The following is a 14,117-nucleotide window of genomic DNA, read 5'->3' as shown; positions in this document are numbered from 1 at the left end:
TCTCCTCCCAGACCTGGACTAAAGCATCCGCCAACTCCTGGACAGTCTGTGGTGCAACGTGGCGTTGGTGGAGGGAGCGAGACATGATGTCCCAGATGTGCTCAATTGGATTGATGTGCCATCCTGGATGAGCTGCACTACCTGAGCCACTTGTGTGGGTTGTAGACTTCGTCTCATGCTACCACTAGAGTGAAAGCACCGCCAGCATTCAAAAGTGACCAAAACATCAGCCAGGAAGCATAGGAACTGAGAAGTGGTCTGTGGTCCCCACCTGCAGAACCACTCCTTTATTGGGGGTGTCTTGCTAATTGCCTATAATTTCCATCTGTTGTCTATTCCATTTGCACAACAGCATGTGAAATTTATTGTCAATCAGTGTTGCCTCCTAAGTCGACAGTTTGATTTCACAGAAGTGTGATTGACTTGGAGTTACATTGTGTTGTTTAAGTGTTCCCTTTATTTTTTGGAGCAGTGTATATATCTTAATCTGTATGTTTACCTTAAATAATATAATTGTAAAGTATGCATTTAGGTGTCTGTAATAGAATACATGTGGCAAAAACAAATGTAGTCATTAATAAATGCATTTCTATAGCTTCCAAAATATGTTTTACAAATTGTGGGGGAGTGCCAAGATGGAGGCACAGTGGCTTCAACACAGCGCCCCCTACATGTCATCTAGTGTATTTATAAATTATTGGCACAACCCCATGCTTGACTATTCTCTTTGCATTTATACATGTTGCAAAATCAGTGCAGTGGTTAGTTTACCAAACCATAGTGTGTATTGCAGTGACTCGTTCACAGTCATAGCCTGCTTTCAATGTAAGGAAGCAAATATCTTAAAGAAGTGAAATGGTTGAACTGTACATTTAAATTTTGGGTCAAAGTGTCTTAACACTGAACAACCTTTTCTGACATACATTTCTTGTTGAATATAAATATGTTACAAAGAAAAAAGCATCTACATTACAAAAATAATGTCAGAAGTGGGATTCGAACCCACGCCTCCAGGGGAGACTGCGACCTGAACGCAGCGCCTTAGACCGCTCGGCCATCCTGACATACAAAATCCTATTGATATACAAGTAGATGAACGTGACCATCCACTCCAGGTTATTTTACCATGAGTCTTTTAGACAATACTGAAATTATAATACATTGTAAAAATGAAGAACTTTATCCACGCTTTTACGCTACCATTGCATAAAGCCACGCCAAACGTTTGCTATTCATTATGTTTTACAAAGACATGCCTTCATAATAGCGAACCTTGCGTTGGTTTGCTTTCATTTAGATATCCGGTAAATAGCCTACTATTTTTAGCTATCTATCTCTAACTTTATAATACATGTTTCTTGCGGCTATAAAGGCGTAGCAGTCTGTTAGGCTATAGTTTTGGGAACACTAACCCCTACTGAAGTTTATTACGTCGTAATGTGAGCAAATGGCAGACAGACAGATTCAGTAAGTACACAAGCTTACGGACACTACATGTTGTCTACCTGTTTTCGGAAAAAAATAGTATTTATTTATTTATGTATTTTTTTTAACATCAACCATTATTGTATTGGACAGCTTGACTGAGAGAAAGTCTACATTCTCACGATCAGCACCTCACACACGTCTTTGGGGGACCCTATTGTTTAAACAAATAATAACAAGAATACCTAGTTAACAGGTAATCGGCCCCACACTGTCAGTGTGTGATTTGTGTTGGTCCAGTAGAGGGTACTGTCAGACCAGTTATTTTGAAAAACTGTATTTCAGTGACTGTAAAACAGAGCAAAATCCTTTTTTTTAGCAAATTAATAAAATCATGAAATATAGTCTCTATCTGCCTGCTGTGTTTGCATTTGAAAAATAACATTCCTACTGATCAGGACCAGTACATTCCAGGGATGGCCATTTTCTATAGTTTTCCAGCTGAACATTGGCAAATAGTAAGATATAGAAAAGCCAGTGGCACATGAAACATTTTCTGGTAAATTAAACACAACAACAACATAATCAAACAGTGCTTTACTGTAGGTTAGGAATATTAATTTGGCACAATACCAGGGTCAAAAGTGTATATTGGCCGAGGTATATTGGTCATATACCACACCCCCTCGTACCTTATTGCTTAATTCTATATTTGTCTACTGTATCTTAGTCCATGACGCTCTGACATCGCTCGTCCATATATGTATATATTCTTAATTCCATTCCTTACTTAGATTTGCGTGTTTTGGGTATATGTTATGAAATTGTTAGATATTACTTGTTAGATATTACTGTGAAGTCGGAGCTAAAGCATTTCGCTACACCTGCAATAACTCTGCTAAACATGTGTATGTGACCAATACAATTTGATTTGATTTGAAAGGTGTAACAAATTAAAATATTAAAATATTTTCAGTAGGGTGCAAGACATGCAGGTAACGGTTTTTATATAATCATAATTGTTTTACAGAACATTCAGAGAAAAAAATACTCTCAAATATATATACTGCTCAAAAAAATAAAGGGAACAATTAAACAACACATACCAGATCTGAATGAATGAAATAATCTTATTAAATACTTTTTTCTTTACATAGTTGAATGTGCTGACAACAAAATCACACAAAAAGAATCAATGGAAATCCAATTTATCAACCCATGGAGGTCTGGATTTGGAGTCACACTCAAAATTAAAGTGGAAAACCACACTACAGGCTGATCCAACTTTGATGTAATGTCCTTAAAACAAGTCAAAATGAGGCTCAGTAGTGTGTGTGGCCTCCACGTGCCTGTATGACCTCCCTACAACGCCTGGGCATGCTCCTGATGAGGTGGCGGATGGTCTCCTGAGGGATCTCCTCCCAGACCTGGACTAAAGCATCCGCCAACTCCTGGACAGTCTGTGGTGCAACGTGGCGTTGGTGGATGGAGCGAGACATGATGCATGATGTCCCAGATGTGCTCAATTGGATTCAGGTCTGGGGAACCGGCGGGCCAGTCCATAGCATCAATGCCTTCCTCTTGCAGGAACTGCTGACACACTCCAGCCACATGGGGTCTAGCATTGTCTTGCATTAGGAGGAACCCAGGGCCAACCGCACCAGCATATGGTCTCACAAGGGGTCTGAGGATCTCATCTCGGTACCTAATGGCAGTCAGGCTACCTCTGGCGAGCACATGGAGGGCTGTGCGGCCCCCCAAAGAAATGCCCCCCCATACCATGACTGACCCACCGCCAAACCGGTCATGCTGGAGGATGTTGCAGGCAGCAGAACGTTCTCCACGGCGTCTCCAGACTCTGTCACGTCTGTCACGTGCTCAGTGTGAACCTGCTTTCATCTGTGAAGAGCACAGGGCGCCAGTGGCGAATTTGCCAATCTTGATGTTCTCTGGCAAATGCCAAACGTCCTGCACAGTGTTGGGCTGTAAGCACAACCCTCACCTGAGGACGTCGGGCCCTCATACCACCCTCATGGAGTCTGTTTCTGACCGTTTGAGCAGACACATGCACATTTGTGGTCTGCTGGAGGTCATTTTGCATGGCTCTGGCAGTGCTTCTCCTGCTCCTCCTTGCACAAAGGCGGAGGTAGCGGTCCTGCTGCTGGGTTGTTGCCCTCCTCCACGTCTCTTGATGTACTGGCCTGTCTCCTGGTAGCGCCTCCATGCTCTGGACACTACGCTGACAGACACAGCAAACCTTCTTGCCACAGCTCGCATTGATGTGCCATCCTGGATGAGCTGCACTACCTGAGCCACTTGTGTGGGTTGTAGACTCCGTCTCATGCTACCACTAGAGTGAAAGCACCGCCAGCATTCAAAAGTGACCAAAACATCAGCCAGGAAGCATAGGAACTGAGAAGTGGTCTGTGGTCCCCACCTTCAGAACCACTCCTTTATTGGGGGTGTCTTGCTAATTGCCTATAATTTCCACCTGTTGTCTATTCCATTTGCACAACAGCACGTGAAATTTATTGTCAATCAGTGTTGCTTCCTAAGTGGACAGTTTGATTTCACAGAAGTGTGATTGACTTGGAGTTACATTGTGTTGTTTAAGTGTTCCCTTTATTTTTTTGAGCAGTGTATATGTATAGTAATGCAATCCTTTATTCCATGAACAAACATTGACAATAGGTTTTCTCCTAATTACTGTCTCTAATTTCAAATAACCATGCAATTTAATGTATTTAGACAAACATCTGAAGAAGCTACATAACGTGCAGAAAGTCAATATGCCTTGTAACATAATAATCATTCCATACTTTCAACAAACACAATGCAAAACCATAATACATGTTTTAAGCATTAAATAGTTGCACGTGGTTTATAGGTCTACAATCCTTGTTCGTTGGTCTGCTACTGTATAGTACTGTATGTTACAATTAGAGGGACTTAGAGACAGAATTAGAGGTATTTAGAGACAAAATTACAGGGACTTACAGAAAAATGGCAGGGACTTAGGGACAAAATTACAAGGACTTAGAGACACAATTAGAGGGACTTAGAAACAAAATTACAGGGAATTAGATATAAAATTACAGGGACTTTGAGACAAAATTACAGGGACTTAGAGACACAATTACAGGTATTTAGAGACATTGCAATCCATTCTGATGCAAGATTGATTATCATTGTTTCACCTCTAAAAGCATGAATGATTCATTGCTGCATGTCACCCGACACCTGTTCTCTCTGCTTTGATTATATCCAGGTGGTTGAGGTTGGGTTTCCTCACACAGTGACAAGAGCACACTGGTATCTTACTTAATGTGATTCTGTCCTGGTTTACAGACATTCACCCCAGTCAAAACCTCTAGGCCTATATAACTTCAATGGAAGCCTTTCCTTTCCCTAAGTGCGAACGTTTGCGTCCCTTTCTCAGTCTACCTGATGGTAAGCTGTTTACTGGTCATTTTCATACTTTATGTCATAAGCTACGGGTCCCTCCATGGTGAATCCAAGGTAAAAGGAGACCTCCTCCGTGCTGCATCCACTCCGGACTCCACCAAGGTATACTGGACGCACTGAGATTTTCAGATTGCCCCCGTAGTAAACATAAATGTCACCGTTTTCAGTTTTCCCTTTGACCCGTAGTAACAGGTTTTGTATCTCAGGATCCCTCCATATTGCTCCACTTTGCCAAAGTTGATGCGGGTTTGGTGGTCTATCTTTGGATGAGGCCTTCTTGTGTAAGGTTTTGGGTCCCTCTTTGTACAGGAACTGATCAAGCCTGCCTTTGTGAATTATTCTTCTCAGTCCTCTTGATTTTCCGAGGTAGAAATGTGCAATGCAACTCTTCGACGGAAACATGTGGGAGAAGCGACGATGGAAAGATTTTTTCGATGAAGTGACATACGTGCCAATGTTTTTGAACGTTGTGGTGCTCTCAAGCAGGTTGTCCTTTCTTGGCCACATCAGCAACATTGAGAGGTAGTACAGCTCTGTGCAGTTTGAATGGGTTCCCTCTTCTTGCAGTGCCTCGTTGAGAAGGGAGACCAGCTCCTCATACCTCTTCAGCAATGTTGAGCTTGGCTTAATGCAGTGAAGAACAATGTTTGCAAGGATGAAATTGATCCGGTCAGCCATGAATTTCCGTGTAGAATTTTGAACAATGAACTGCCATTTCTTCAGAATTAATTCAATTTGATTCCCATTCTTCTCATTCAGACACTGGAGAAGACCAGCAAATGAATCTGCTCGCTTTTGCTCCAAATAGTTTCGCTGCTCCTCTGTCTCCTGCCGGAGACTCAGTTTTGGTTTACTGGCCCTTTCAGAGGCCCTCTCTTCTCCCGAGGAACAGAAGATGTGAATGTACTTCTTGAAGTGCTCTGATACTTTTCGTTTGTTTCTGTCCTCTGCTGTCTCCTTCTCAATTGACCTTGGCTTCAGGTATGTGAAGTAGTTCTCAAAAAAACTGAACATCTCCTTCAGCCGTGGCTTCAAAGAGACCAGGAATTTCTCGTGGTCTGCCAGAACAGCAATGAATTGATCATTTGTACTGTTTGTTATTTCATGAAAATCACTCACTGGCAAGTGGTTTTTGAGGAACTGCAGCATTTTGTCTCGCTGGAGTGCATCACTTTTGTTGAAAAAAGGAATATCTTTGATGATATCAAAAAGAATAATTGAAACTTCCATTTCACCGACATACCCAGATGTGTTGTAGGTTCCTTGCCTCTTTCTGTTGGGCAGATCAAGGGAACCCATTGGCTCATCCTTCTTTGCGAGTTCCTGTGAATCTCTGAATGCTTTGGTGGCCTGAAATGCTAATTTTAGGCATTTGTCTAACCCTTCTGGAGTGAGCTCCTCAGCATGTTCAATTTCATATTTTAGGTGGCTTTTGTACACCTGTCCTAATGTGTCAGCAATGTAAGAATTGTACATTTTCTGCTGTGCATCCTTGGCCCATTGCAGAGCAGATATATAATCCTTCTCTTTCAGATAGAAATGCCTTGCCAAAGCTTGTGGCAGAGTTGCATTTTTGTCAAATCTCTTTGTTGCTCTTACAAGAACTTCTTTGATTTGGCTGATTCCCTCATCCGTCTGTATGTCTTCAATCAAAGGAGAGAACAGTGTATCTTTGTCATGTCCAAGTTCCTTTCTTTGCCGCGTGATCAGCATACTTTGGATGTTTTGAACCAGGATGTCCTTACCCATGCCAGATTTGTACAGCAAGTCACAGTGTAACAGATTGGTTGTTATTTCCCCCAGTTGAAGCTTGTGCTCTCCGGTGAGGACTTTGAGGCAATTACTTGCAATCATTTGGTGTAGAAACCGAACTGCCTGATAGGTGCCGTGCTCTTCAATGTTGAAATGGATCAGAAGCGTGGAGTATGGGTTCATTTTGTCCTCAAGTGTTTCTTTTCCCCACATAGCATTCCTAATCCCCACAAACTCCTCACAGAGGGACAGGGCCATGTAGGAGCCGTTCACATATGTATTTAGCAAAGCTAAGAGTGAAAATAGCTGACCTTCTTTTCTGGAGGTGTCAAGGTCTTTCAGGGTGTTGCGCACCAGATTCTCTATGTACTTCTCACTGAAATTGTTTGTCATGATCATGAAGGCATAGAACGTTTCAGGTTTTTCATGGTGACCTTTGAGCTCTTTCAGTTTCACCTCAAAGAAGCTCTGCTCTTTGGTGGAGAGTTTGTTGATCATGAAGACGTTGTCAAGTCGGCTGTTTCTGGAGCTCACTGCAGGAATCTGTGATCTCTCACAGTTCAGTATGATGACCATCAGAGTGTCAGGTTTTTTCTTCTCGTTTGCTGCACTTAGTATGCATCTCTGTAGGTCTTCAACGTCCTCCCAGTTGTCCACCAAGAGTAGAACAGGAGTATAACTCAACTGCTTCTCTTTGCCACAGGTCAGCAGGTGTGTGACTTGGACTGCGATCTCACTGTTCTGTACTGTGGTGTTTTTCAGAACGGCACATCTGAATTTACATCTCAAGTTCCACAACACATGCATGGCCAGTGTTGTTCCACCACAGCCTGGATGATGGAAGAGGTTTATTATTATGCATGGCGATGTGTACCCCTCTGTAGGTGTGATCAGGTTGTGAAGATCCTCATACTTGTCACGTTTGATGAATGGCAGACAACCTGGCCTCTCGGACAAGTAGAAGTTCCACCAAGTCACTTGTCCGCCTCTGTAAAAGTCCTCCTCCGTGTTGGTCTTGAATTCCTCAAAATTGTCATTGGTTTCAATTTCAGTGTTCTCACATTCATTTTCACTCAGTATATCAAGTACGGTCATCAGCTCTTCATCTTTTTGTGTCAGGAGGACCGAACTGGAGCCAGAAGATGGTAGATATCTCCTAGAGGACCGTGTCTGGGGTTCTTTGATTTTCCTGATGGTGCAGTCAATTTCATTCAGGCTCAATTCATAGATACATTTACTGGTGATATCCACTTTGCAGCGAGTGTTTATCATGTCTCTCCATTGACTGAATACATTTGAATCTTTGCATATGCAGAGCATATTATCCTCACCCTCAAGAGTGCGATAGATCGCACAAAAGGCCTCAAGTATAGGGCTTGAGATGTCAGTGACTCCTGAGTGAAGCATGAACACCACAAGTAATCTGTCTTTTGACAAGACATCTGGATTGCAGAGAAATGAAACCATATCGCTGATATCTCCAGCACGTTTTTTCAGCCATTCACTGGTAGTGAAAGGTCTGTCTGCTTCACTGACCTCATTTGCTCGACCATTACAAAAGACCCAGCTTGTCTGCTTAAACAAGTTCAGCTTTCCGATAACAGTGGAGACACTGTCATTGGTATTGTACATTCGAGGGTAGTGAAGATTAGCTATGCGATCTGTTCTGTAGAAACTGCATGTCCCGTTCATGTCAGATTCTGGGTCAAACTCGAGCACTGCAAACAACTTCATCTCTTTCAAAAAACCCAAATGTTCAAGTTGACTGGGGTGGCACTTGTTTGTGACAACTATAATTTGCAATGAGTTTTCAAGTGTGTCTCTCCCATGAGTTATCAATTGTTTTAGCCTCTGCCCTTGGTAGTTTTGGTTGGGCTGCTGACAGTTGCTCTCCTCTTTTGACTTGCGTGCTGATGACCAATATTTGACTTCCTCTGTCAAACCTCTCATCTTCTCCTGAAGACTTCTGGGATTATTGTCTGCAAGAATGTTGATGCTCTTTGGGCCTTGTCGAATAAATAGACATTCAGTTTTGTATTCTTCTCCATTTTGTTCAGATATTATTGAGGTATAGAAAAGCTTCTCTTGAGTCTGTGAATAACTTGGGACAACATCAACTTCTATCACCCACTTGTCTGAAGTCGCGCCATCTAGACGTTGAACCTGAAAGAATTTTGGAGGCCTGATGCATGCTCTTGCGATATTTGTTTCTTCTCCAAAGTGTTCCTTGAGACGCAAGTCAAACCTGTCTGTATACATATTGAATGATGGCAGGTTTTGCCCAATCACCTGTCCATGCATGTGTCCGGGCCCGCCTGTCACCCCAAAATGAATGGTCCCATTGGTGCGAGAGTTCATGCAGGCTGCGGAAAAACGAAACACTTCGTTGCTGAACTTTTCCAGGATACCTATCTCACTGGCTTCCTCTGTGCTTGGCAGGAGCTTGTACTCATGTACCGGGTCAATGAGATTGCTTGGACCGGATTCAGGGGGGAGGGTATCATTTTGTATGTATGTGAACGATAGGTCGTTTTTGTCAAAGGGACGTGGGGGACATATTCTCTTCTCCGGATTCGGAGCAGTTTCTCTCGAGAGGTCAAATGATGAGATGGAAGTCTCACTTTGTCTCGTATTGTCCTCCATATTTCCATAAGTTGGAATGGATTCCGACTCTCTCATTGGCAGTTGAATGGGGGATGCAACATCTGAATCGGAATGTCTCAGTTCTTCCACTGATGTCCATGAAGAGCTTAGACTTGGAGCCACCGACTCCGATTTCACACTGTCAGAATCCAGAGTTTCCTCATGTGACCCCATCCTAGCTTCTGGTATGGATCTAAATCTAAATCTCTCCTGTCTTCTGAAGGGGTCACTCTCAGGGGAAATCATGCTTCTCGGTGAACTCTCCAAGTCGTTTCTCAGTATCGCTACATTTTTTATGATTTGAATCGCAGGCCCAAACTTAACACCTAAATCAGTCAAGTCCTGTTTCTCAATGCAAACCAGGCTAGCTCCTGACACATCCTGTTCATAAAGTTTTGTTGCGACCTCAGGGAGTTTGAGGCTACTAGTTAGCCACTCTTTCACATGCTCCTTAGTCCAGTCTTCGATTCTCTGTGGTAATTCTCTGAGGTCGCTGACTCTGTTCATGCCATGATGTTCTGTAAGCTGAGAACCCAAGGAATAAAAATGATCATCAACATAGGCAGCTGTATTTCTTTTTAAACCAATTAACAGTTACTGTACCTGCACATATAGTTGATATTTTTTTATTTGCCAAATCACCAATGCCTGTTGTTTATTATTATTGAAACTAAGAACAATCCACTGAATATACATTTACTATAAATACATAGAGTTTCAGCGTAAAACTTGCAAACATACCATTGTTGCATGCATTCCACCAATGGACAGTTGTGTTGTGTCTGATGTCATCATCCTACAATAGGTGGAAATACATTAGGTGGAAATACATTCATTTGAAATTACATTTTACATTTTAGTCATTTAGCAGGCGCTCTTAACCAGAGCAACTTACAGTAGTGAATGCATACATTTCATTTCATGCATTTTTTTTTGTACCTACCCCCCGTGGGAATCAAACCCACAACCCTGGCGTTGCACACACCATGCTCTACCAACTGAGCCACAGGGAAATTAAACAAATTGATGTTTTGGATCACCTCAAATGTGTTTTTTTTTTTATACATACATGCATGGTATTGTGTATTTTCATTTTGTTGATTTTTTTATGGTAATTAATTCCCACATGACACACTTTAGATACAATTAAAATCATAAATTACCTTGAAGATGGACCCATTGACTGGTCACTCTTCATTGACAGATAGCTGGGTGTAGGTGAGTCTGCTCGCTCCCTGCAAAAAAATAAATTGAGGTGTGTTTTTAATCAATCCTATGCTCAAGATGTACAGTCACTTTTACCGATCTGCAAGATGTCTATTAGAAATCACATATTCAAAGTGTCTCCGAGTAGGAGTGCTGATCTAGGATCAAGTCCTCCTTGTCCAATCATTATGATCTAATTGATAATAGGCAGAATCTACCACACACCCAAACCAATTTAGTGAAGGTGCTGGAGTCAAAATGCTAAACTGGAGAAACAGGAAAAAGTCGCTACACATTTCCAGTCAGATGCAAAAGTATTTATTTAATTGTGGCTGAGCTTTTGGTCAGTCAACCGTCATCAGACCATATGCAAAATAATATTCAAAACTGAGGCTAATCAAAACTGATGCTAATCAAAACTGATGCTAATCAGTACTCCTACTCTGAGACTGTGAAAATGGGCCCAGACCTTTTGTCTTTTGTGCCGTGACCTCGTGGAAGTCGATTGCCTGACATATTGACACATTGCAACATCCTCATTGTGAAAATCATAAATTACCTGCGATTTGGAATAAACTTTCTCTTGTAGTTTATCGGTGGATCCATTGAGCGGTCACTCCTCATTGACACACAGCTGGATGTAGGTGACTCTGCACCCTCCCTGTGAAAAATACAGTCAGTACTCTAAGCCTATAACATAGCTTGTAAAGACAGTTGGAAATCAGGACCCATATTCACCCATATGCAGTCTCCTTATCCCTGGGTTTATGGAGATTTTAGCCTGGGGCTATGCAAGTGTTCACACCTGCACATTCTAGCACCAACCTTATCCCGGGGCTAGCTGGCCTTACTCCGGAGCAGGGTTAGGTCCACCTTTGTAGGACTAGACCCAGAAACCCGGTGCCAAAATAGCCAGTGTGAAACGGGGGTCAAGAATAGAATAGAATATTTCACTGTCCAATCACAATAGCTGCATTTTCACTTAATCTGCATATGCTTGTGATGAGTTCTGCATGCTATTTTAATAAGTACATTTATACTATTTCATCCTTCCATCTGAGGACAAAAACCTGACAAAAAAACAAATACTTTCATCGTTGCGAAAACATTGGTTGCTATGGCTAACAAAAACAGTTGCTATGCAGGCAGGCTAACGTCTGCTCCCCACTGTCCCCAGGATATTTTAGCCCAGGATTAACAAATGTTAGTGTGAACACAGGATAAGCTAGCCCAGGGTCAGTCTTAGCCCAGGGCTAAGAACATTGCAGTGCAAAAAGACCTAAAGTGTCTCAGAGTAGTAGTGTTGATCTAGGATCAGTTCCCCTCTGTCCATATAATATTATTAATTATGATCTAAAAGGCAAAGCTGATCTTGTAGCAGCACTCCTACTCAGAGACTGTGAATACAGGCCCAAACCTTTTGTCTCTTGTGCCATATCCTCGGTGGAAGTTGATTGGCTGACCCATTGAGTGATCACTCTTCATTGACAGACAGCTAGGTGACTCTGCTCTCTCCTCCTGGGCCACCAAGCCCTGTTTACCAGGGCAGAGAAGACTTGACCCCGCAACGTCCTCATTATACTCCTGTGGGGCAGAGGGACTACTATGTAGCCAGTGGTGGACATGTTCATTCTTCCCACTCTCTGCACCCTCAGGCGATACAGTGTTGTCACTCATCCTGTCTCGACACCAGCATTCAGGTTCCTGACAAAGAAAACAAAGCGAGAGGGGTGGGAGGAAAGATTCGAAAAACTGCTCTTTAGCAGTAACTTCTTTATTGAGGAAAAATGTATTTACTATGACTGTGATGTGGTTGTCTCACCTAGCTGTCTTAATAAGATGAATGCACTAACTAACTGTAAGTCGCTCTGGATAAGAGCATCTGATAAATGACTAAAATGTAAAATGCTCTTTAACCATGTATCAAAATCTCCCGCTAACTTCATCCCCTTTCTGAAACTCTCAGCATTGAAACAAGCGGAAGCAATGTACCGGATTTCTTGTCCAAATCATAGAGAAACAGGTCTAGTAAACACACATTCCCATATGACCACAACAAACGAATACCTCTCCTCTGTACATAAACCACTTGGGATACTCTTGTAGAAAATGTATTGTTTCCCAAACGTGGTAGTTATGTTGTTTGTAGAAAAGGTGTATCATATTGTGTCACCTTCAATAGGCAGACATTCCCATGCAGTAGAAAACTACAGTTGAAACAATAGCCAAAGTGGATAAAGGTAATCTGGTTACTCTCTCCTATGGTCCAGGGATACAAGATCAGACACCTCCCCTCGATGACTCAGCAGTGGTTGCACATGCAGTAAATTTCATTTGACAGTCATACTAACCCGGAACTTCAGCTTCTCATATGAACTTGTGATTTGAACAGTGTTATGGTTATTTGACAACGGCTTACTTCCCAAACATTACTATGAAAAGAAAACAAACCTATTCATTGCCTATCTCTTCATCAAACAAGGAGTAGACTGAATGAAAGCTTGTCTTTCTGCATTCCAGAGACACATAATATACCAGGGAGTGTACTGTGACTGTGTACTGTAGACTTGCTACGTCAAATAAGATTTTCCCTCAGGAGCCATTTGATTTCAGTACGCTATTGAGTATACTTGGAACTTCATCACCCACGGATTATGTCTGATTTATACATTCAGAATCTCAGTTATTGCATGAGAAATAATCAGTACGATTATTATTATTATTATTATAACTAGCTAAACGTAATTAGGCTGCATTCATTTGTAATAATTACAATAATTACAGCGATATTTTTAGTTTAGAAAACATTTGTGTAGACAATAACGGAATATATCCAAGACTTTAAACAGAACCTTACCACTCAGAGTCCTAACTTTACTCATATCTGCAGATTGAAAGGTGTGCTCTTAGATCCTGTGCAGCCACAGAAATATCAGTAACCGTTTCCCAGCAGTATTCTTGACAATGAAACACTAACTCGTCACGTATTCCGGGGGGCACCGAGGTGCCGAATTTAACCTCATAAGCTACTAATACAGGAGAAATATGGTCTATTTAGTAGCTCACAGCTAGTAGATCCTTAGCCTGCGTCTGAAGAGGTGTGGAGGCTGATATCCGGTCATACTTTAGACCTACCCATGATCCCCATATAAGGAAACCAAAGGGCAGAGTTAGGGTGTGTGGGAGGTACCTTTGGATATATATTTCAGATACTTGTGTTTTGGATTAAAATACGTTAGAAAGTAGAATGCAAAACCTATTGACTCCGGTAAGATAAAATAAGAAAGAAAAAAAGTTTGAGGAGCTTCTTCTATGCAGGATCGTTTGTGTTTTCTACCCGTCTTCAACTCTCGGCTCGACTGTCTTGTTTTTTTATGAAGGCAAAGAGTCTGGGAATTGAGCCAGTGGACCAGTTTTGTGCTGGCTCAATGCCAGTGTTTCTGTCCTGACCTGCCATCTCCATTACATTATCTTTGTGGCTGTCGTCTATACTTGAACACCACCGGTAGTCTTCAACAACCACAATGTATATATAATACCCGATCATGAGTCAAAGAAAATAATATGGATCCTGTAGGACACAATGAACTGTAGCACACTGGAAAACAATAGTGTACATCTACAGG

The 14,117-nt window shown here is 41.9% G+C and overlaps 1 protein-coding gene and 1 non-coding gene across 3 annotated transcripts; both read right to left on the bottom strand.

Moving 5' to 3' along the window:
• Positions 1-981: 981 nt before the first annotated feature.
• Positions 982-1,064, bottom strand: trnal-cag (transfer RNA leucine (anticodon CAG)). The gene has a single exon. It is a non-coding gene; the product is annotated as a tRNA-Leu (tRNA).
• Positions 1,065-4,025: 2,961 nt separating this feature from the next.
• Positions 4,026-13,644, bottom strand: LOC115190799 (sterile alpha motif domain-containing protein 9). Of its 2 annotated transcripts, XM_029748883.1 has the most exons (6): positions 13,349-13,644; positions 11,909-12,195; positions 11,051-11,152; positions 10,449-10,520; positions 10,027-10,081; positions 4,026-9,810 (listed from the first exon to the last, which is right to left on the bottom strand). In XM_029748883.1, the coding sequence occupies exons 2-6, from the start codon at positions 12,166-12,168 to the stop codon at positions 4,885-4,887; spliced, it is 5,415 nt and encodes a 1,804-aa protein (XP_029604743.1). In that variant the 5' UTR covers positions 12,169-12,195; positions 13,349-13,644; the 3' UTR covers positions 4,026-4,884. The 2 variants fall into 2 exon arrangements, with proteins under 2 accessions (XP_029604743.1, XP_029604751.1); XM_029748891.1 differs by lacking the exon at positions 10,027-10,081.
• Between the last annotated feature and the right edge of the window lie 473 nt (positions 13,645-14,117).

Source organism: Salmo trutta, chromosome 4 (assembly GCF_901001165.1).
Source record: "Salmo trutta chromosome 4, fSalTru1.1, whole genome shotgun sequence".
Lineage (NCBI taxonomy): Eukaryota > Metazoa > Chordata > Actinopteri > Salmoniformes > Salmonidae > Salmo > Salmo trutta.
This window is presented reverse-complemented; position numbering and strand designations above follow the sequence as displayed.

What these genes read in the sequence shown, in the direction of transcription:
- LOC115190799 (XM_029748883.1), bottom strand. Translation starts at nt 12,168, where the DNA reads ATGAGTGACAACACTGTATCGCCTGAGGGTGCAGAGAGTGGGAAGAAT. An exon ending in AAGTTTATTCCAAATCGCAG is followed by an intron (nt 10,521 to 11,050) that starts GTAATTTATGAT and finishes ATTTTTTTGCAG; the next exon opens with GGAGCGAGCAGACTCACCTA. An exon ending in TCAATGGGTCCATCTTCAAG is followed by an intron (nt 10,082 to 10,448) that starts GTAATTTATGAT and finishes CACCTATTGTAG; the next exon opens with GATGATGACATCAGACACAA.